The 23,047-nt window shown below is 46.6% G+C and overlaps 1 protein-coding gene across 1 annotated transcript in view; it reads right to left on the minus strand.

Moving 5' to 3' along the window:
• zswim8 (zinc finger, SWIM-type containing 8) overlaps window positions 1-23,047 on the minus strand; it is a 91,175-nt gene that overhangs the window by 21,140 nt on the left and 46,988 nt on the right. The window contains exons 13-27 of the mRNA XM_080782089.1: window positions 18,072-18,224; window positions 17,192-17,405; window positions 16,593-16,857; window positions 15,425-15,726; window positions 14,910-15,041; window positions 14,592-14,771; window positions 13,765-13,948; window positions 13,472-13,579; window positions 12,447-12,571; window positions 9,531-9,924; window positions 8,247-8,402; window positions 4,918-5,140; window positions 4,094-4,383; window positions 1,527-1,750; window positions 137-622 (exon numbers count right to left, since the gene is read on the minus strand). Of these exons, the coding sequence (XP_080638215.1) occupies window positions 137-622; window positions 1,527-1,750; window positions 4,094-4,383; window positions 4,918-5,140; window positions 8,247-8,402; window positions 9,531-9,924; window positions 12,447-12,571; window positions 13,472-13,579; window positions 13,765-13,948; window positions 14,592-14,771; window positions 14,910-15,041; window positions 15,425-15,726; window positions 16,593-16,857; window positions 17,192-17,405; window positions 18,072-18,224 (3,436 nt within the window). The remainder of the gene's footprint in view (window positions 1-136; window positions 623-1,526; window positions 1,751-4,093; window positions 4,384-4,917; window positions 5,141-8,246; window positions 8,403-9,530; window positions 9,925-12,446; window positions 12,572-13,471; window positions 13,580-13,764; window positions 13,949-14,591; window positions 14,772-14,909; window positions 15,042-15,424; window positions 15,727-16,592; window positions 16,858-17,191; window positions 17,406-18,071; window positions 18,225-23,047) is intronic.

Below are 23,047 nucleotides of genomic sequence, written 5' to 3' on the forward strand. Positions count from 1 at the left end.
CATATGGGTGGCTGGTGGGACTGGGGATGGGGTAACATACAGTTATATATGGGTGGGCCATATGGGTGGCTGGTGAGACTGGAGAGGGGGAAACATACAGTTATATATGGGTGGGCCATATGGGTCAGTAACTGACCTGGTAGATGGTGGATCCCACAGAGATGACCGGCACCACGGCTGTGGCGTGCGTGGTCACCGCCGCCGTCACCGTGGCCACGCCCCCCTGGGACTCCACCCCCACGGGGAGGGGGAGGTGGGGGTGGTGGTGGGGGTCCACCCCCCCCTGGACCCCCACCAGGATCTCCGCTGTGGGGGGGGCCCCAACGCCGCCGCCACCCCGGTGTTGGTGGCGTCCCGGGCCTCCGCCTCCTCCTCCGGCGCCACAGCGGACTCCGCCTCCTCCCCCCTCCGTGGTGGCGGTCCCGCCTCCTCCTCCTCTCTGGTGGTGGTGGTGGTGGTGGTGGGCGTGGCCTCCTCCCAGGGAGGTGGTCCCGCCCCCCATGGTCTGCTCGTAGAGCCAGTACCACTGGTGGGCCACCTCGAACAGCACCTCCGGGTAGACTCCGCCCCCTTTGGCCGCCTCCTCCACCGCCATGCACGCCTTCTCCAGCATCACGTTGTCCTGGAGAGGGGAGAAACGTTAGCTTAGCATTAGCTTAGCTTCTCCAGCATCACGTTGTCCTGGAAGGGGACAAACGTTAGCTTAGCATTAGCTTCTCCAGCATCACGTTGTCCTGGAGAGGGGGAAACGTTAGCTTAGCATTAGCATTAGCTTCTCCAGCATCAAGTTGTCCTGGAGAGGGACAAACGTTAGCTTAGCATTAGCTTAGCTTAGCTTCTCCAGCATCACGTTGTCCAGGAAGGGGGAAACGTTAGCTTAGCTCGTTTCATGGTTTATAAGAGCTCCGAAAACGTCATAGTTTCTATGACGTTCTAATTGGAGCAGGAAAAAGGACTAATAAGTGCGCAAACTCTTAACTATAGAATATATAGGAAGTTAAACAGTTGTGAGGTTGGATTAACAATTAGTTCTAAACGCGTCTTTCTTACTGGAATCACTGTTGAGCTGCCATATGAAAGTACAAGATTGTAAAATGTGCAAAAAATAACAGATTTACATTAAACTGTGGACTTATTTAACTTCTTTTTTTAATGATGTGCTAGACTGCTAACGACGTGTTTAGCGCCTTTTTAACACATGGGCAAATTAATGCGTTACCACAGCCCTCTTTGACCTCGTTAAAAACCCACCTGTTCCTTGCACTGCACCGGGTTGAGGGCGTGTGTTCTAATTGAACCCACCTGTTCCTTGCACTGCACCAGGGCCCGTTGGATCTCGTTGTTCTAATTGAACCCACCTGTTCCTTGCACTGCACCAGGGCCCTCTGGATCTCGTTGTTCTAATTGAACCCACCTGTTCCTTGCACTGCACCAGGGCCCTCTGGATCTCGTTGTTCTAATTGAACCCACCTGTTCCTTGCACTGCACCAGGGCCCGTTGGATCTCGTTGTTCTAATTGAACCCACCTGTTCCTTGCACTGCACCAGGGCCCGTTGGATCTCGTTGGGGTTGAGGGCGTGGGCGTGAGGCAGGCAGCTCAGGGCCAGCTCCGCGGCCGCCCGCACCATGTTGGGGTCCCGCGCCCGTGACGCGCGGTCGGCCAGCGACGCCACCTCGGGCGGGGTCAGGTGACCGTCCCAGCACTCCACCAGGATGTTGAGCGCCGCGCTGCCGATCTCCATGGCCTGGCCTGGGGGGAAGAACCGGGGCAGACATTTAGACTGAAAGCCCTCGCCACGGACCATTCTGGGATGGGCGTTGCCAAATCGGCAGTCTTCGCCGATTCGTTTCACACCAACCAATCAGAGTAGTAGCAAAGCAGATGACGCCGTCGTCGTGGCTAACCCGGTCGCTAACCAAACAAACTCGGTTCAACGAGCGCTACTAGCATGTAAACAAACACGGTAAAATATGTCGGATGATGATGTTTCGTTTCTGTAAAGAAACTATTGATCATAGTAGGCCGATTTGATTCAGGACGCGAACCCCTTTTGGTGTTTTATAAGCATGTCATACTTCAGCTATTGAAAAATAGCAGATGTTTAAGAAGTAGTGAAAATAGCCAATACACAACTACGTGTTGCTTTGTGCCGCGTTGTGGGCTTGTAGATCTGCTATTTTCACTAGTTTTGGTCCGGGGGCTAAAGACTTAATTTCTCTTGTGGCTCTTTGAGCTAAAATGTTTATTTTATTTAAGTACTTAAGGAGTGGCTGACGTTTCCATCTCCAGATGTTCCTCTGAGGAAGATGGAACCTAAATAAAGGTCTTCAACTGTCCGAGTTGCTCCAGTGTCTGTTCTCCACAACTACTGTTGTCCTACTGCTACTGTGACACCAGGCTGGCCCGCTTTGGGCCGAGGGTTAGGGTAATCCTACTGCTACTGTGACACCAGGCTGGCCCGCTTTGGGCCGAGGGTTAGGGTTATCCTACTGCTACTGTGACACCAGGCTGGCCCGCTTTGGGCCGAGGGTTAGGGTTATCCTACTGCTACTGTGGACACACCAGGCTGGAACGCTTTGGGCCGAGGGTTAGGGTTATCTACTGTGGACACACCAGACTGGCCCGCTTTGGGCCGAGGCGCGACGGTAGACTCGCTTTCTTCACAAAACTCCCTTTCATCCACTTTCAACCAGGCATGGATGTATGTTGGACTTTTCCTATTATCAAAAATAGTCCAAAATATTCTAAATGTTGGCCAATCTACAACTATAAAGCTCACAAGCTTGTTGATTCTGTCCAATCTAGACCTTCTTTCAGGCTGAGAATCAGTTCATTCCAGCGAGTGGTACTCTTAGATGTATTTTCCAGCTTACAGCTTTCTTCTTCTCAGCTTAAATGTTCATAAGGAAAATAATTTAGCTGAACATATTCAGTGGGGAGATAAATTATTTGGCCCCCAGAAATGTGACGCAGCATATCTGTGAGGATCTTGGCAGCTCTCCTCAGGCCCAGCCGATGCCAGAGAAACCTAAGAAGACTGACTTTATTCTAGACTTAACTTTGAGTACAAAGAGTGACTGATTAGAATTCATCATGCTTTTAACCCATTCTGGGCGGGAAACCCCTATTGCTGTTGTAAAGCGCTTACGTTATACGTTAGCCATTGAAAAATAGCAGATCTACAAGCTCGTAGCGCGCCACCGAGTGGCGCGCTACGAGCTTGTAGATCTGCTATTTTTGATAAATCATGAAAATGTAGTGCAAAGCTTTGAATATTATATTCTTTCAGAGCGAACGTTTTTAACTCAAATCGTTGATTCTGGGGGGGGGTCGGGGGTCCCTGGAACGACATATTTTCAGATGGGGGGTCCCCGGAACGACATATTTTCAGATGGGGGGTCCCCGGAACGACATATTTTCAGATGGGGGGTCCCCGGAACGACATATTTTCAGATGGGGGGTCCCCGGAACGACATATTTTCAGATGGGGGGTCCCCGGAACGACATATTTTCAGATGGGGGGTCCCTGGAACGACATATTTTCAGATGGGGGGTCCCCGGAACGACATATTTTCAGATGGGGGGTCCCCGGAACGACATATTTTCAGATGGGGGTCGGCGGCCAATTACATAATAATACTGGGGGTCCTTGACATGAGAACGTTTTGAGAACGACTGACATTAGAAACATAATGAGGTTCTTCAGAAAACGGTCAGGATTTAGAAGACATATTTGTAGAATCGTCCTCGGGTCTAAATGGGTTAATGCGTTTATAAAAATGAAAGTCGTTTGCGTTCCGTCCCTGAACGGAGGAGAAGTTATTCACGTCCTTGTTCTGAACGCTCATCGGGAAAACCATTTAATCCTCTACAGTTTGTTAAAAAGTGCAACCGCCAGACTTGCCCTCCATTAGCGCCGCGATTGATTTTTAGAATACAGTCTGAAAATCATTTTTATTTTTATTAATCGCATACAAAAAGATTAAACGGCCAGCTTATTCTGAACGTTTTTAAGGTCATCAGAGAAGTCTCTGTACTCGGTTCCTGCTCACGACGACGTCACGGCTTAAAATACTGAATCATATCTCGTACCCGTGATCCAGGAGACGTGCGAGGAGTAGGTCCGGGACAGCCAGTTGGGGGAGACGAAGTTGTGCAGGCCCAGCGCGTACAGGCCGATCTCGAAGGCGCAGAGGTGCAGGTTGCGGTGCGGCCCCTGGTGGCCGCCGCTGGCCGACGGCTGCGTGAAGATGGAGGTGGACGAGTTCCCGCCGGCCTTGATGAGCACCGTCTTGGCCAGCTCGAAGTAGAAGTGGGCGGCGGCCTCCGACGGCTGGTTGGGCACGTGGGGCGCGTGGCACTCGGGGCGACGCCCCTTGTACCTGGAGGGCACGGCGGGCACGCACGCACACACACACACACACACACACACACACACACACACACACACAGTAACACACACACACAGTAACACACAGTAACGGACACGGACATACACACACACACACACAGACGGGTGGAAATTCATAAACGTGATTTGGATCACCGAGGGGCCGAACAAGACCCGATTCTACAAATGCCTTCCTTTGAAATAAGTCGTTCTTATAAGTTCTGAGAAAGCCCGGAAGGGGCGAAACGTTGTTATATTCAGGTTGAAATGAGTGGTGCAACTCCCCCCCCCCCCCACCTACTGCTGCTGGTTGCACACAGAGTCATTCCTTTATTCCTTAAAAAAATATATATATTAAAAACATCAGCTCTACACAGGATTCAAATATCTGCCAATTACCGCCATAGTGAGGGGGAGGTAACAAAAATACCATACAGCCCTACTGTGTACCCCACAGTGACGATAAAAAGTTAGGGAGGCCAAAAGTGATTGGCCGGAAAGTGATTTTTTGTCGCGTTTCTTGTACCTGCTGGTGTCCGTGCTCTTGGCCCGGGCTCCGCCCCCGGCCCTGCGAGAGCCGCTGGACGACGAGGAGCCCAGCGAATCGGAGGAGGAGCTGCTGATGCTGTCGCTGTCCTGGCCCCGCCCCCAGGAGGCCGCCGCCCAGCCCCCGCGCAGCGGGCGGCGGCTCAGCGTGGGGGAGCTGTCCGACGTGGTCTCCGGAGCGCTGCTGTCGATGCTCGCCATGCCTAAAACCACACGGATTCCCCGTTTGAATCCATCTAAGTTACATAAGTTGAGCCTTTTCATTTACAATTTAGGCATTTATCAGACGCTCTTAATCCAGAGCGACTTACATTAAGCAAGAACAAAAAAGCATGGGAATACATCACATAAAAACATTCATCATGAAACATGCGTAAGCTAAGAAAGTAACAGTGGAATATCTATAATGAAACTATACATATAAGCTATACATCTATACTACTATGCTACACATATGTACTATGATGTGCTATGACTACATACAATGCACTTATGCTGTCTACATAACATGCTATAAGTCTGTATCAAATGCTATCTAAGTCTACAGAATTGCTATCTAAGGGGGTGGGGTGAGTGCTATGGGCCATGATGGAGTCTGAAAAGGTGGGTTTTCAAACTACGGCGGAAGATTGGGAGTGATGCTGCAGTTCTGACTGCAATGGGAAGTGCATTCCACTTCCACCACTTCCACTTCCACTTCCACCATTTCATGAGGCCTGTAAGGTCGTCGAGGCCAGGGCAACTTCCACCGGGCCAGTTCTACGGGCCAAGATTCATTATATAGATATTCCACTGTTACTTTCTTAGCTTACGCATGTTTCATGATAAATGTTTTTATGTGATGTATTCCCCATGCTTTTCTGTTCTTGCTTAATGTAAGTCGCTCTGGATTCAATGCTAAATGCCTAAATTGTAAATTGTAAGATGGAGTCTGAAGACGTACCAGAGGTACAGACACCACCTCACCTGTGTGTTTCTTCTATAGAGAACACAGAGGTACAGACACCACCTCACCTGTGTGTTTCTTCTATAGAGAACACTACATACATCACCTCACCTGTGTGTTCCTTCTATAGAGAACAAGAGGTACAGAGTCTGTACCTCTTGTTCTCTATAGAAGGAACACACAGGTGAGGTGATGTCTGTACTACAGACATCACCTCACCTGTGTGTTTCTTCTATAGAGAACAAGAGGCACAGACATCACCTCACCTGTGTGTTTCTTCTATAGAGAACACTACAGACATCACCTCACCTGTGTGTTTCTTCTATAGAGAACAAGAGGTACAGACATCACCTCACCTGTGTGTTTCTTCTATAGACCAATTCCGTAGCGGTTTCATGGTCGCAGCCTACGTATTTCCTGTAGGCGGACTCGACGTAGCTGCGGGGTTTAAACCCTCACCAGGCGCACCTCTTCCACTACAGTGAACGGCAGAGTGACTGATGTTAGTTTGTCTCAAACTTTACTCCTTTACCTGCTTTTTTACTAACACTAACATTACAAAGATGTCCAGAACATCGAGATGAACCTGTGTAGTTTATGGCTGCTCCAACAGTAGTGGCAACATAAAAAATAAATAAATACGGAATGTCAAAATATCCACCGCGGTGGCTGAGACCAGAGCCATTGAGTAATGGTTGAGACAAAGCAGTGAAATGTCCTGAAAGATTCTGTCTTACCCAATACACAATCTTTCTGTTTTATGAACACAAGGCTGCTGTATTTTATACCTCATACTAAGCATTTAAAGTATGAGGTATATTATTGTGTTAATAAAACAGAAAGATTTGGTATTGGGTAAGACTGGCGTTATGTATCTTTCACTGCTTCGTCTCAACCATTACTCTGGTCTCAGCCACCGCGGTGGATATTAGACATTCCGTTTTATTTTATTTTTATGTTGCCACTACTGTTGGAGCAGCCATAAACTACACAGGTTCATCTCGATGTTCTGGGCATCTTTGTAATGTTAGTGTTAGTAAAAAAGCAGGTAAAGGAGTAAAGTTTGAGGCAAACTAATATCAGTCACTCTGCCGTTCACTGTAGTGGAAGAGATGCGCCTGGTGAGGGTTTAAACCCCGCAGCTACGTCGAGTCCGCCTACAGGAAATACGTAGGCTGCGACCATGAAACCGCTACGGAATCGCTCTATAGAGAACAAGAGGCACAGACATCACCTCACCTGTGTGTTTCTTCTATAGAGAACACTACAGACATCACCTCACCTGTGTGTTTCTTCTATAGAGAACAAGAGGTACAGACACCACCTCACCTGTGTGTTCCTTCTATAGAGAACAGAGGTACAGACATCACCTCACCTGTGTGTTTCTTCTATAGAGAACACTACAGACATCACCTCACCTGTGTGTTCCTTCTATAGAGAACAAGAGGTACAGACATCACCTCACCTGTGTGTTCCTTCTATAGAGAACAAGAGGTACAGACATCACCTCACCTGTGTGTTCCTTCTATAGAGAACACAGAGGTACAGACATCACCTCACCTGTGTGTTCCTTCTATAGAGAACAAGAGGTACAGACATCACCTCACCTGTGTGTTTCTTCTATAGAGAACAAGAGGTACAGACATCACCTCACCTGTGTGTTTCTTCTATAGAGAACAGAGGTACAGACATCACCTCACCTGTGTGTTTCTTCTATAGAGAACACTACAGACATCACCTCACCTGTGTGTTCCTTCTATAGAGAACAAGAGGTACAGACATCACCTCACCTGTGTGTTTCTTCTATAGAGAACACTACAGACATCACCTCACCTGTGTATTTCTTCTATAGAGAACACTACAGACATCACCTCACCTGTGTGTTTCTTCTATAGAGAACACTACAGACATCACCTCACCTGTGTGTTTCTTCTATAGAGAACAAGAGGTACAGACACCACCTCACCTGTGTGTTTCTTCTATAGAGAACAAGAGGTACAGACACCACCTCACCTGTGTGTTTCTTCTATAGAGAACACTACAGACATCACCTTACCTGTGTGTTCCTTCTATAGAGAACAAGAGGTACAGACATCACCTCACCTGTGTGTTTCTTCTATAGAGAACACTACAGACATCACCTCACCTGTGTGTTTCTTCTATAGAGAACAGAGGTACAGACATCACCTCACCTGTGTGTTTCTTCTATAGAGAACACTACAGACATCACCTCACCTGTGTGTTTCTTCTATAGAGAACAAGAGGCACAGACATCACCTCACCTGTGTGTTTCCAGAGGCACAGACATCACCTCACCTGTGTGTTTCTTCTATAGAGAACAAGAGGTACAGACATCACCTCACCTGTGTGTTTCTTCTTCTGGCGTACGGGGGAGCCCCAGCAGCGCCCGCTGTAGGCCCCGCGGCCCCCCAGGGCCAGCCTGCTGGGCACCGTGCCCTCTGGCTTGAAGGGGGCCGGCTCCCCCTGCTGGTCAGGGGCTGAGGAGGGCTGCCCGCCATCTGACACACAAACACACACACAGTCGCACAGACACAGACACAGAAACGCAGTCGCACAGACACAGACACGCAGTCGCACAGACACAGACACACACACACACACACACACACACACACACACAGTCGCACAGACAAACACACGCGCACGCAGACACACACACACACACGCACACGCACACACACAGTGGAAAAATGTACCATACATCAGAGCCACATAGCTGAGAGAGTTACGACATTGAGGGGTCAGAAAACTGAGCACTCGAGCGCTGTCCATGCAGTCTGGATGGAGAGGGACGACAATCTGGAGTTTGAAATGCATTGTTTTCAACGCGGGCGGCGCAAATATCAGCTATTTTAGGCATGTGTGCAAACATGACAATGTAAAATAAAGGAATTTAAGATCATGGAAGAAAGTCAGAACAGAAGGGCTCTATTTTCGTCACCGCTAAAACTCCTTTTATCCCTAAACTTCTTTGCCTTTTTGAGTGGTGCAACCACTCCAAGGAACAGCAATGTCTGTGTTCACCTATCTATGTGATGTTAATGAACACCAGTATATGACTATTAGTAGTGGAGAGTTTTTTTTTTTTTTTAATAGTTCAACTAGCCAATCTACATTGACACGTTGTGAGCTTGTAGAATAGCCATTTGAACTACTCAAAAATGTTTAGTAAAAAAAAAAAAGGGCAAAAAAGTTTAGGGACAAGGGGTTTAGCGGTGATGAAAATAGAGCCCTAAATGTCTAATCCTAAACCCCTAAACCTGAGTTCTAAATGTCTAATCCTAAACCCCTAAACCTGACTTCTAAATGTCTAATCCTAAACCCCTAAACCTGACTTCTAAATGTCTAATCCTAAACCCCTAAACCTGACTTCTATAAACGTTTAACCAAAGTCCCAAACCTGAACATTTTTAAGACAAACTGTAGAAAACATCTCTCTTGTGAGGACAAATAAAATGGTCAACACGATGTATATTTCTCAATTATTAATTATAATTATACCTGGGTACATTAGGCCCTCCCAAGTACAGTAACTCCAGGCCACAGTACTCACCCTGTTCTCTGGGGTCAGTAATAGAGTAATTCCAGGCTACAGTAATAGAGTAACTCCAGGCCACAGTACTCACCCTGTTCTCTGGGGTCAGCGACTCCCTCTCCCGCCGTGGTGGCGTTGGCGTTGCTCTGCACGCCGTTCCCCATCGGCCCGGCCTGCTGCTGCCCCGAGGCCCCTCCCCCTCCTCCCCCGCTCGCCACCGGCACCGCGGCGGACGGCGAGTTGGACGAAGACGAAGCCGCCGCGGCGGCGGCCGCGGCACTGACCGCGTTGGAGGACGAGGAGGCTCCTCCTCCTCCTCCTCCGTGTTTGGAGACTCCTCCCCCTCCGGCGGCGCCCGTGGTCACCGTGGCGTGTTTGGACGGGCTGCGCTGGCTGCTGCTCGCCGCCGGCTTACTGGAGTAGAAGGAGCTGAGGGTCTGAGGCTTGTGGGTCTGACTCTCACGGTCCAACAGCTTGTCCAGGATCTGAAGGACACACAGGAGAGGAGAGGAGAGGACAGTGTTTATTTATATGAGGGTCTGAGGTTTGTCTAGAATCTGAAGGACACAGAGGAGAGGAGAGGAGAGGACAGTGTTTATTTATATGAGGGTCTGAGACAGAGGAGAGGAGAGACAGGGTTTATTTATATGAGGGTCTGAGGCTTGTCCAGCATCTATAGAGCGCCGCAGTCCCGCCCCCTCTCAGAAAAACGTGGCCCAGGAAATGAAACCCCAATGCATTCTCCCATCGGCACTTCTAATATCATTTATTTAAAGACGGTTACGCCGCGGACAAAGCCAACTCGGATCGTGACAAATCATGACAATGAACACAATGTTTTGGGCCGATCAAATAATTTATAAGACAAAAAACAAAACAAATAGTGTTGTGTCTCCTGACTTTCTTTTCTTCTTTCTAATGATTTGATCGGACCAAAACATTGTGTTCATTGTCATGATTTGTCACGATCCGAGTTGGCTTTGTCCGCGGCGTAACCGTCTTTAAATAAATTATATTAGAAGTGCCGATGGGAGAATGCATTGGGGTTTCATTTCCTGGGCCACTCGAGGGGGCGGGACTGCGGCGCTCTATAGGACACAGAGGAGAGGAGAGGAGAGGAGAGGAGGTGATTATTTATACTAGCCCTTACCCGTTGTGAGACCGGCGCAGTACCTTTTTTAATTCACTAATAAATTCATTATTAATCATTAATGTGTCAAATCGAAAAAAAGAGCTTCATTAAGACCTCCATATTATTATGGTCAATGCCTGTGTGAAAAGTGGGAGTGATTTGGTGCAGGCAGAGCTTGTAGATCTGCTATTTTTCAACAGCTAAAGCATAACATAATTCTAACACCAAAAGGGGTTAATGTGGCCCTCAGGTTAATGTGGCCCTCAGGTTCATATCAACTGGCGGCCCGGGGGCCACATCCGGCCCCCACAGTCACTTAATGTGGCCCTCGGGTTAATATCAGAGTTCTGATGATTTGAAAACATGACCCACTTGAATAACTTCAGTCTAAATGAGTTGCTTAATACGTAGTATTAAAATGTCTATTTTTAATGTCCAATGTATTTGTGTTTAGTTAATAAGGTTAACATTACTATAATTAATGGCATTTGGAATTAAATAAAACATTTTTCAACTTTTCAGGATTCCAATTGAAAATATTCAGGATTTAAATTCAAATAATACAAGCAAAAATAGCAGATCTACAGCTCGTAGATCTGCTACATCAACAGTAATATGCTGGAGTGAGTGTGGAAATATAGTGGGCCTCTCCATCGTCAAAGTTGCCCAGCCCTGATGCACACCATTGATCTGAGAAAAGACTTTGACTGACTAGAAATCAGGACATCACATTGTTTACAGTCCAGTGCAACAGACATTTTAATCTCTCCCCCTCTCTCCCCCTCTCCCCCTACCTCCCTCTCTACCTCCCTCTCCCCCTCTCCCTCTCTCCCCCTCTCCCTCTCTCCCTCTCTCCCTCTGAGACTGTTCTTGAGGCCAATCAAAGGAGCAGGGATTCAGGCAAGACAGAGGACGAGAGAGGACAAGATAGCACAGATTAAGCATGAGAAAGAGAGTGAAAGAACGCATGAGAGAGATGGTTTATTTAAATTCCTTTAAAGTCTGGACTTCTCTTGTTGAAGTGGGAGCAGAGTGTGATGATAACGAGGTGATTGATCGCTCAGAGCGAGCGATGCTGATTAGGATCCCGGCAGTGATTGAGCACATCGTGTGATGAGAGCAGGACATAGACGTCTGCTCCGGGGGCTGTCTGAGCTTCCTTTAACAGTTTTTTTCTAAACCAGTGTTCCAAGTCAAAGAGTGTGAGTTGACAAATTGAAGGAAAAAGCGGATCGTGTGAGGGTCGTGAAGCAGACACTGCAGATAGGAGTGGACGTCTATGAACACGGTGTAAGCCTGTGAGATCGCTTTCGGCCCGCGAGGAAGACAGTTTTGGCATCACTGCACTGGCTTCCGGTTGTTTTTAGGATTGATTTTAAAATTATTTTACTTGTCTATAAAGCTCTCAATGGTCTCGCACCTTCCTACCTACATGACTGCCTGCCTAAATATGTCCCAAACCGCCCCCTAAGGTCTTCCACTGCTGGCCTGCTCGCTTTGCCAAAACAAATGGCAACTAAAAAATACGGGGAAGCAGCTTTTTGCTTCTAGGGGCCGTCGGCATGGAACAAGCTCCCACTGTACCTTCGACAGGCAGCCTCTGTAGACACTTTTAAAGCACAGCTCAAGACCCACTTCTACAACATTGCTTTTAATTGATCTTTTATTTTTTATTTTTGTTATTCATGTCCTCACTGTATTGCATTACTGCTTGTTCTTAATGTTGTTGCCTTGCTTTTCTTTAATTCTCCATTTTTCTGTAAAGCACTTTGAGCTGCATTTCATGTCATGAAAGGTGCTATACAAATAAAGTTTTATTATTATTATTATTATTATTATTATTATTATGATTATAATACATGGTTGGATGCGTACCTTCTTCAGCTTGCTCTGGTCGTCCTTGTAGGTGATCATCAGAGCCAGGGCTAGGTCTCCCTTCTCTCTCCTGGTCCCCTCGCACAGCAAGGGATGCTCCGCCTCACTGACCGTGGTCTTCATACCTTCACACACACACACACACACACACACACACACACACATTTACATTTCTTTATTCGAATCCACAAATTACAATTAATTTTACAAGGAAACAAATATAACGGGCTTGACAGTTCATGTTCACTTAAGGATACACATGGCACCTCCTCCTCCACACAGACAAACTGCCTCTAACAGACGAGACAGAACAGTATTTGGCAAGTTGTTTGGCTTTGCTTTTTGTCATGCCAGCTATTCTTAGGCCACTCATGGTCAGTTTATGCACATATAGCCCAGGCTTCAGAATATCAGTATGGCAAATCTACAGCGATACCCCAGGTTTGTTATGCTTCCAAGTAATGGTTGATACTTAGAATATTTATCTTGGAATGCCTGGTCCATGTACAAATCAAAGACACAGCCCACCTCCAGAATCAGGACCTCCTTGTGTCTCTCTCTCTCACTCACTCACTCACTCACTCACTCACTCACTCACTCACTCACTCACTCACTCACTCACTCACTCACTCATCAAATAATGTGCCCATACTTGGTGAAAGGGCCATTCTGTGGTATCGTACGACATCCCGTAACGACATGGCGTTTGTACAGCCGATATGGCTCCGATACACTAACGATTATATCGTGTATCTCTACGACAAATGCTCGTCAACAAAAGGTTTTTTTCACTGACGAAAACTAAATAAAAATCTAAGCTATGGCGACTAAAAAAAAAAGACTAAATATATTGACCATTTCGCCAATAAATAAAATGTTTTTTCAGAAAACTGTCAGGATGTAGAAGAACATTTATAGGATCTGATCTCAGGTCAGAATGCCTTAATGGAGTCATTGTGTGTGCACCACCACCCCCACCACCACCACAGCAGCAGACATAATAAAGGCCTCATTCTCGTCCTCACCCAGAGCAGCGACCGCAGCCTCGAAGCCCAGCTCCTCGTCGCCCGGCATCTCGTTGTTCCGGTTCCGCGAGGGCGGGCGGGAGCCCGTCGGAGACACCACGGCACACACTGGAGCGGGAAGAGACACATGTCAATAACACACACACAGGACCGGGAAGAGGGACAGCGGGACACATGTCAATAACTTGGAAGTCCCATCAGTGGACCCGGATATGATATGACTGACAAGCAGGCGCACACACACACACACACACACACACACACGTTATGGGGGGTCCGACTTTGACACCTACCTGGGGTACAGAGCACGTCGAAGATGAAGCTGGCCAGCATCAGGGGCAGGACGGGGCGGTAGTCGCAGAAGTTCCCGTCTCGCAGCTGCTCGGCGCGGTCCCTGATGGCCGTCATCTCCACCACGCCCAACGGGATCTTCTTCAGCAGAGACACCACCTCGGACTCCTGATAGGCCAGCTTCACCTGGGAGGACACAGAGAGAGAGACAATGTTCTGACTCCTGATAGGCCAGCTTCACCTGGGAGGACACAGAGAGAGAGACAATGTTCTGACTCCTGATAGGCCAGCTTCACCTGGGAGGACACAGAGAGAGAGACAATGTTCTGACTCCTGATAGGCCAGCTTCACCAAGAGTCTGGGACGTGTGGAGTGTTGTCCAGAGTGTTTTACGGAAGGGAGAAGAGTCTGGGACGTGTGGAGCGTTGTCCAGGGTGTTTTAGAGAAGGGAGAAGAGTCTGGGACGTGTGGAGCGTTGTCCAGGGTGTTTTAGAGAAGGGAGAAGAGTCTGGGACGTGTGGAGTGTTGTCCAGGGTGTTTCAGAGAAGGGAGAAGAGTCTGGGATGTGTGGAGTGTTGTCCAGGGTGTTTTAGAGAAGGGAGAAGAGTCTGGGACGTGTGGAGCGTTGTCCAGGGTGTTTTAGAGAAGGGAGAAGAGTCTGGGACGTGTGGAGCGTTGTCCAGGGTGTTTTAGAGAAGGGAGAAGAGTCTGGGACGTGTGGAGTGTTGTCCAGGGTGTTTTAGAGAAGGGAGAAGAGTCTGGGACGTGTGGAGCGTTGTCCAGGGTGTCGTAGAGAAGGGAGAAGAGTGTGTGAGTGTGGGCTACATACCTCCAGGGCCTTGGTGGAGGCAGGCGGTCTCTGCAGCTCCAGGGAGAACATGCCGGTGCTGAAGGCCAGGTTGTGGAGCTCCAGGCGCTCACTGAGCACGGTCAGCAGGAAGGCAGCTTTACACAGCGTGTTGGTGGCGACCTGCGTCTGGCGGGTGGTCGACACCTTGCTCTTCTTACCCTGAAGCACACGCAGAAAAGAAATGGTACGTGGTGCATTTCTATAGAGCACTTTTATCCAAGGACGCTTTACATAGATCTGCTGCATTACATTCTCACACGTTGAAACACAAGATGGCGGAGGAAACCGAGGTCTTACCTTGGTCTGAGGCTGCTCCACCTTCAGGTCTGGAGGGTTGGCCAGCAGGTCTCCGGCCAGCTCCACCGCCAGGCGGCACGCCTCGTTGCTGTAGCCGTGGGCGTGGAGGGCCTCGGCGCACGCAAACAGCACCTGGGACGGACACAGGGGGGCGCTGTTTATTAGTATCATTTTTTTTTTTTCACTGTTTTGTTTATTCAAGATTCAGGGTATACAGTAAATCAAATGACAGTTTATGTGACACACCCATATGAAACATATAAAAGATAACAAAATGTTGTGAGTCCATACACAGAATATTGTGGTAGCAGAAAATAAAAATAGGAAAATAAAATAAAAAGTTGCATAGTCCTATAGCTAACATGGAAGCGACACTAATACAAAACCACGTAACCTGAATCAAGTTTTGAAACAAAAACAAGACAAACGTACGACAAGACAAGACAGGACAACATGGCATGGTCATTGGTCACCCAAAACATAATAGACGTTTATTAGTATCATTTATAACGTACCTCCATGCGCCCCTCCTGCTCCAGCGGTTTGATCCCGGCGAAGATGTCCGGCTCCTCCTCCTGGTGCATGTCGGCCACGCCCCTGTCCCCCCCGTCCTCCGAGGCGGCGGCGTTCACGTAGTACGCCTGGTAGTCGTCCTCTCCTCCGCCCGCTGCCCCCGCCAACGCCACCGCTGCTGGAAGCTCCGCCCCCACGGCGGCGGCGGCCACAGAGGCCCCTCCCACTATGGCCACGGTGCGGTGGTGGTGGTGGGGGTGGTGGGGGTTCCCGGGGGGCCACGATGCCACGCCCGCCGCCAGGGCTGGAGCCGAGACACGTGATTGGATGATTTAAACATTAACTTTTGTCACAATAAAGGTCATTACACTAACTGGCGAATTGGCGGCGCGATATATTCGTGCGAATAATTCGCATTTTAAAAAAAAACAATTGAAGTCCATGCAAGCTTCCACATGAGTGGTGAATGTGCGAAAATGCGACCGTTTTCGCTCTTTATTTGTTCGCTCTGGTGTCGTATTCTGCAGAGATTCGCAGGTGAACTGCAACATGCAATATTTCGCATTTTCAGATCGCTTATTCGCATCGCGTCGCCAATTCGCCAGTGTGTAATGACCTTAAGATTTAACCATTAATTGTCACCGCAAATAATTGTGATTAACAATTCAATTGTGTTTGATTGCATTGGAAATTTGAACGTTAAAGGGACACTTATATAATGTTATAATATGTTAATGACGTTTAGGAGATTTGGAAAACTTTATGTGTGGTTTTAGATCTTATCAGTGAGCCCAGTGTCTCTGATGTCATAGACACTGGGCTCACTTCCTTCCTGGACTACATTTCCCATAATGCTTTGGTGCACTGCTCCTCCTTGTGGATAGGGGGAGGGGCTGTCTTACTGAGACAACATGTAGTCCAGGAAGGAAGTATAAAGCCTACAACTCTAAAACACACATTTAATAATTGAAATAGTTTAAAAAGTTGATTTACAAACTTATAACAGGTCACGAAGTGACGTGTCGCAAGCTTGTAGATCTGCTATTTTTTTTTAAATGTATGGACATTTTTCAACTTTATTATTATTGTAATTATTATACATTATTATGCAAAATAAATAATCTTGATTGTATCAAATAATTGCGATCAGGCGATGATGTAATAACGTACCCGCCGAGGCCTCCTTGCGTCCTCCCCCTCCCCCGCGAGGAGGTTTCCCGGCGCTGCCAGAGGGGGCGCCACCACCACCACCACCGCCGCCGCCACCGGCAGACGAGGCGGAGGAGGCCCCCGGGGGCCCGTCGGGCTCGGCCTCATCGTCCGGGAGGTCGGTCTCTATTAGCTCCTCCTCCAAGTCCTCCTCCAACTCCTCCTCCTCCTCCTCTAACTCCTCCTCTTCCTCCTCCTCCTTGTTCTCATCAAGCTCCGCCTCCAGCTAGGGGTTAGGAAGGATATGGAAAAGTATTATAATCACAAAAGAAATTCAAGCAGTATCACTATATATATATACACATACACACACACACACACACTCACACACGATATTATTACGATATTTATTCATCGTTATTGTTCAAGTTACTTAAAGGACCACTTCACCACTTTTCAACCTATCTTCATATAATAGGTCCTCACTAATAATCTTGAAGAAATGGTGCAATTTTTTTTTAGTTTCTTATATGAAGATAGGTTAAAAAGTGGTGAAGTGGTCCTTTAACAGTACGACCACAAACAAGGTAACAAAAACTATAAATTAAGGCGTGGCCCACCTCCACCTCCTTGTCGTCGGAGGAGGCCGTATCCATGACGACCAGCACCGTCGTCCCCAGCACCGTCTCCTTGGGCGGGAAGCAGGGCGGCGGGGGTAGCTCCGCCCCTCCTGGGATGAGGGGCGGGGCCACAGGGCCCCCCTGGGCGGCGACGCCCGCCCGCTTGGCGTCAAACATCTTGGAGGTGTTCACGCCTCCTCCTCCTCCTCCCCCACTGGAAGAATAACAATAATAATACATTTACATATCACCTTTTTAACAATACACTAAATCAACAAAAGTGTTAAGGTCATTACACACTGGCGAATTGGCGACGCGATTTATTCGTGCGAATAATTAAAAAAAAATGTAAACCAATTGAAGTCAATGCAAGCTTCCACATCAGTGGCGAATGTGCGAATATGCTCTTTATTTGTTCGCTCTGGTGTCGAATTTTGCAGAGATTCGCAGGCGAACTGCAACATACAATATTTCGCATTTTCAGTTTGCTTATTCGCATCGCGTCGCCAATTTGCCAGTGTGTAATGACCTTTAGTGTATACTTGCGTGGCTCTTAGGGAGCAGGGTGCTAGGTGTTAGCGTGTACCTGTACTTGCGTGGCTCTTAGGGAGCAGCGTGCTAGGTGTTAGCGTGTACCTGTACTTGCGCGCCTCTCTCAGCAGCGTGCTAGGTGTTAGCGTGTACCTGTACTTGCGCGCCTCTCTCAGCAGGATGCTAGGTGTTAGCGTGTACCTGTACTTGCGCGGCTCTCTCAGCAGCGTGCTAGGTACGTGTTAGCGTGTACCTGTATTTGCGCGGTTCTCTCAGCAGGATGCTAGGTGTTAGCGTGTACCTGTACTTGCGCGGCTCTCTCAGCAGCGTGCTAGGTGTTAGCGTGTACCTGTACTTGCGCGGCTCTCTCAGCAGCGTGCTAGGCGAGGGCAGCATTTCGGGCGGAGGAGGCAGGAAGTCGAAGGTGTTGCTGGCCTCGGCGCCCAGAGCCAGGCTGGAGCCGTCGTCCAGACTCAGCTCAGCCATGTCCGGCTCCAGAGAGCTGTGGGAGGAGTCAGGTGTTAGTTTATTGGCTCCAGAGAGCTGTGGGAGGAGTCAGGTGTTAGTTTATGGGCTCCAGAGAGCTGTGGGAGGAGTCAGGCGTTAGTTTATTGGCTCCAGAGAGCTGTGGGAGGAGTCAGGTGTTAGTTTATTGGCTCCAGAGAGCTGTGGGAGGAGTCAGGCGTTAGTTTATTGGCTCCAGAGAGCTGTGGGAGGAGTCAGGTGTTAGTTTATTGGCTCCAGAGAGCTGTGGGAGGAGTCAGGCGTTAGTTTATTGGCTCCAGAGAGCTGTGGGAGGAGTCAGGCGTTAGTTTATTGGCTCCAGAGAGCTGTGGGAGGAGTCAGGCGTTAGTTTATTGGCTCCAGAGAGCTGTGGGAGGAGTCAGGCGTTAGTTTATTGGCTCCAGAGAGCTGTGGGAGGAGTCAGGTGTTAGTTTATTGGCTCCAGAGAGCTGTGGGAGGAGTCAGGCATTAGTTTATTGGCTCCAGAGAGCTGTGGGAGGAGTCAGGCGTTAGTTTATTGGCTCCAGAGAGCTGTGGGAGGAGTCAGGCGTTAGTTTATTGGCTCCAGAGAGCTGTGGGAGGAGTCAGGCATTAGTTTATTGGCTCCAGAGAGCTGTGGGAGGAGTCAGGCATTAGTTTATTGGCTCCAGAGAGCTGTGGGAGGAGTCAGGCGTTAGTTTATTGGCTCCAGAGAGCTGTGGGAGGAGTCAGGCGTTAGTTTATTGGCTCCAGAGAGCTGTGGGAGGAGTCAGGCGTTAGTTTATTGGCTCCAGAGAGCTGTGGGAGGAGTCAGGCATTAGTTTATTGGCTCCAGAGAGCTGTGGGAGGAGTCAGGCATTAGTTTATTGGCTCCAGAGAGCTGTGGGAGGAGTCAGGCGTTAGTTTATGGGCTCCAGAGAGCTGTGGGAGGAGTCAGGCGTTAGTTTATTGGCTCCAGAGAGCTGTGGGAGGAGTCAGGCGTTAGTTTATTGGCTCCAGAGAGCTGTGGGAGGAGTCAGGCGTTAGTTTATTGGCTCCAGAGAGCTGTGGGAGGAGTCAGGCATTAGTTTATTGGCTCCAGAGAGCTGTGGGAGGAGTCAGGCGTTAGTTTATGGGCTCCAGAGAGCTGTGGGAGGAGTCAGGCGTTAGTTTATTGGCTCCAGAGAGCTGTGGGAGGAGTCAGGCATTAGTTTATTGGCTCCAGAGAGCTGTGGGAGGAGTCAGGCGTTAGTTTATTGGCTCCAGAGAGCTGTGGGAGGAGTCAGGTGTTAGTTTATTGGCTCCAGAGAGCTGTGGGAGGAGTCAGGTGTTAGTTTAGTGGCTCCAGAGAGCTGTGGGAGGAGTCAGGCGTTAGTTTATTGGCTCCAGAGAGCTGTGGGAGGAGTCAGGTGTTAGTTTATTGGCTCCAGAGAGCTGTGGGAGGAGTCAGGCGTTAGTTTATTGGCTCCAGAGAGCTGTGGGAGGAGTCAGGTGTTAGTTTATTGGCTCCAGAGAGCTGTGGGAGGAGTCAGGTGTTAGTTTAGTGGCTCGGAGAGACGCCTGGGTTCAGTTCAACGTCAGATAAGTGGTTGTCTTTAGTCATCATGAACTATACCAGGTAGGGATGCACCGAAAGGGACTTTCTTGGCCGAAACCGAATACCGAATATAAGAAACAGTTGGCCGAAAACCGAATACCGAATAACCGAAAAGATTTAATATTGTATATATTTTTGCCTACCATTGCCGTACCTTAAAGCTACCTGATTTATGGTTATGGCAAAACTTGACTTCAATAATAATCACTGTTATGGGTCCACAAAACATTTATTCAGCTCTTTTGAATGCATTAATTGCATAAACTATTCCGAAAATGCTTTTTTAGCCATTTTCTGCCGAATATTTTCTGCGGCCGAATATTCGGTGCATCACTAATACCAGGGGTAGGCAACCTTAGGCACGGGTGCCAACATTTTCTCTTAAATGTAAATGTATATAAAAAGGTTTAAAGTCAAATTAAGTCCACTCACATCTGTATGCAAATTACATCCCTGCACATAATTCTACATTCATTTAAAGTCACATTCATTGAACTCTGACTGGAGACTGGAGAGACAGTGGTACAGATACAAATGTAGTCTATAAATCATACATGCTGATGTGAAAGAAAATGTTTTTTTTAAAGAAGGAGAAAAAAATAAAGTTGTGTGTATTATGAACAATCAGAATCGGATGGAAATATATAATTTGGATGTGGTGGGTAAATGTACTGTATTATTTATTTGTATTCTCGTATATGTGATGTACTGTCTTGCCTTGTGGGCCACGAGCCTGTAATAAAGTTTATATATAAACAGCCCTGCACATAACCGGTGCGCCAGTGTCATCAAAATGTTTGCTGCGCGGAAGATCAAAGGCATGCGAGGTAACGCTTCTGCTTTACCGAGAGCTGAGACAGGAACTTAGATCAGAGAATCCTGAGACAACATTATGGCGCACACAGCCAGCCACTCACATGGAGACTCTATATATGTCCTATAAGTAGAACTTAATAAAGTAAAGTTAGTAAATAAAACTAGCGTTGAACTCATCATTACAAGTGTCTCTTATTTTGGAGAGGAGCTCAGAGCAGGAGGAAGTCAGTTTTGGTTGTAAACAAGCTGCCATGACCTTGCTCTGTCCATAGTTCTATATTTACGATATGAAAACCTTGCTCTGTCCATAGTTCTATATTTACGATATTAAAACCTTGCTCTGTCCATAGTTCTATATTTACGATATTAAAACCTTGCTCTGTCCATAGTTCTATATTTACGATATTAAAACCTTGCTCTGTCCATAGTTCTATATTTACGATATTAAAACCTTGCTCTGTCCATAGTTCTATATTTACGATATGAAAACCTTGCTCTGTCCATAGTTCTATATTTACCATATTAAAACCTTGCTCTGTCCATAGTTCTATATTTACCATATTAAAACCTTGCTCTGTCCATAGTTCTATATTTACGATATGAAAACCTTGCTCTGTCCATAGTTCTATATTTACCATATTAAAACCTTGCTCTGTCCATAGTTCTATATTTACCATATTAAAACCTTGCTCTGTCCATAGTTCTATATTTACGATATTAAAACCTTGCTCTGTCCATAGTTCTATATTTACGATATGAAAACCTTGCTCTGTCCATAGTTCTATATTTACGATATGAAAACCTTGCTCTGTCCATAGTTCTATATTTACCATATTAAAACCTTGCTCTGTCCATAGTTCTATATTTACCATATTAAAACCTTGCTCTGTCCATAGTTCTATATTTACGATATGAAAACCTTGCTCTGTCCATAGTTCTATATTTACGATATTAAAACCTTGCTCTGTCCATAGTTCTATATTTACCATATGAAAACCTTGCTCTGTCCATAGTTCTATATTTACGATATTAAAACCTTGCTCTGTCCATAGTTCTATATTTACGATATTAAAACCTTGCTCTGTCCATAGTTCTATATTTACGATATTAAAACCTTGCTCTGTCCATAGTTCTATATTTACGATATTAAAACCTTGCTCTGTCCATAGTTCTATATTTACGATATTAAAACCTTGCTCTGTCCATAGTTCTATATTTACGATATTAAAACCTTGCTCTGTCCATAGTTCTATATTTACGATATGAAAACCTTGCTCTGTCCATAGTTCTATATTTACCATATTAAAACCTTGCTCTGTCCATAGTTCTATATTTACGATATTAAAACCTTGCTCTGTCCATAGTTCTATATTTACGATATTAAAACCTTGCTCTGTCCATAGTTCTATATTTACGATATTAAAACCTTGCTCTGTCCATAGTTCTATATTTACGATATGAAAACCATGCTCTGTCCATAGTTCTATATTTACGATATTAAAACCTTGCTCTGTCCATAGTTCTATATTTACGATATTAAAACCTTGCTCTGTCCATAGTTCTATATTTACGATATTAAAACCTTGCTCTGTCCATAGTTCTATATTTACGATATGAAAACCTTGCTCTGTCCATAGTTCTATATTTACCATATTAAAACCTTGCTCTGTCCATAGTTCTATATTTACGATATTAAAACCTTGCTCTGTCCATAGTTCTATATTTACGATATTAAAACCTTGCTCTGTCCATAGTTCTATATTTACGATATTAAAACCTTGCTCTGTCCATAGTTCTATATTTACGATATGAAAACCATGCTCTGTCCATAGTTCTATATTTACCATATGAAAACCTTGCTCTGTCCATAGTTCTATATTTACGATATTAAAACCTTGCTCTGTCCATAGTTCTATATTTACGATATGAAAACCTTGCTCTGTCCATAGTTCTATATTTACCATATGAAAACCTTGCTCTGTCCATAGTTCTATATTTACCATATGAAAACCTTGCTCTGTCCATAGTTCTATATTTACGATATTAAAACCTTGCTCTGTCCATAGTTCTATATTTACGATATTAAAACCTTGCTCTGTCCATAGTTCTACATTTACCATATGAAAACCTTGCTCTGTCCATAGTTCTATATTTACGATATGAAAACCTTGCTCTGTCCATAGTTCTATATTTACCATATGAAAACCTTGCTCTGTCCATAGTTCTATATTTACGATATGAAAACCTTGCTCTGTCCATAGTTCTATATTTACGATATGAAAACCTTGCTCTGTCCATAGTTCTATATTTACGATATTAAAACCTTGCTCTGTCCATAGTTCTATATTTACGATATGAAAACCTTGCTCTGTCCATAGTTCTATATTTACGATATGAAAACCTTGCTCTGTCCATAGTTCTATATTTACGATATGAAAACCTTGCTCTGT

Source organism: Protomyctophum bolini, assembly GCF_963924005.1.
Source record: "Protomyctophum bolini genome assembly, chromosome: 14".
Lineage (NCBI taxonomy): Eukaryota > Metazoa > Chordata > Actinopteri > Myctophiformes > Myctophidae > Protomyctophum > Protomyctophum bolini.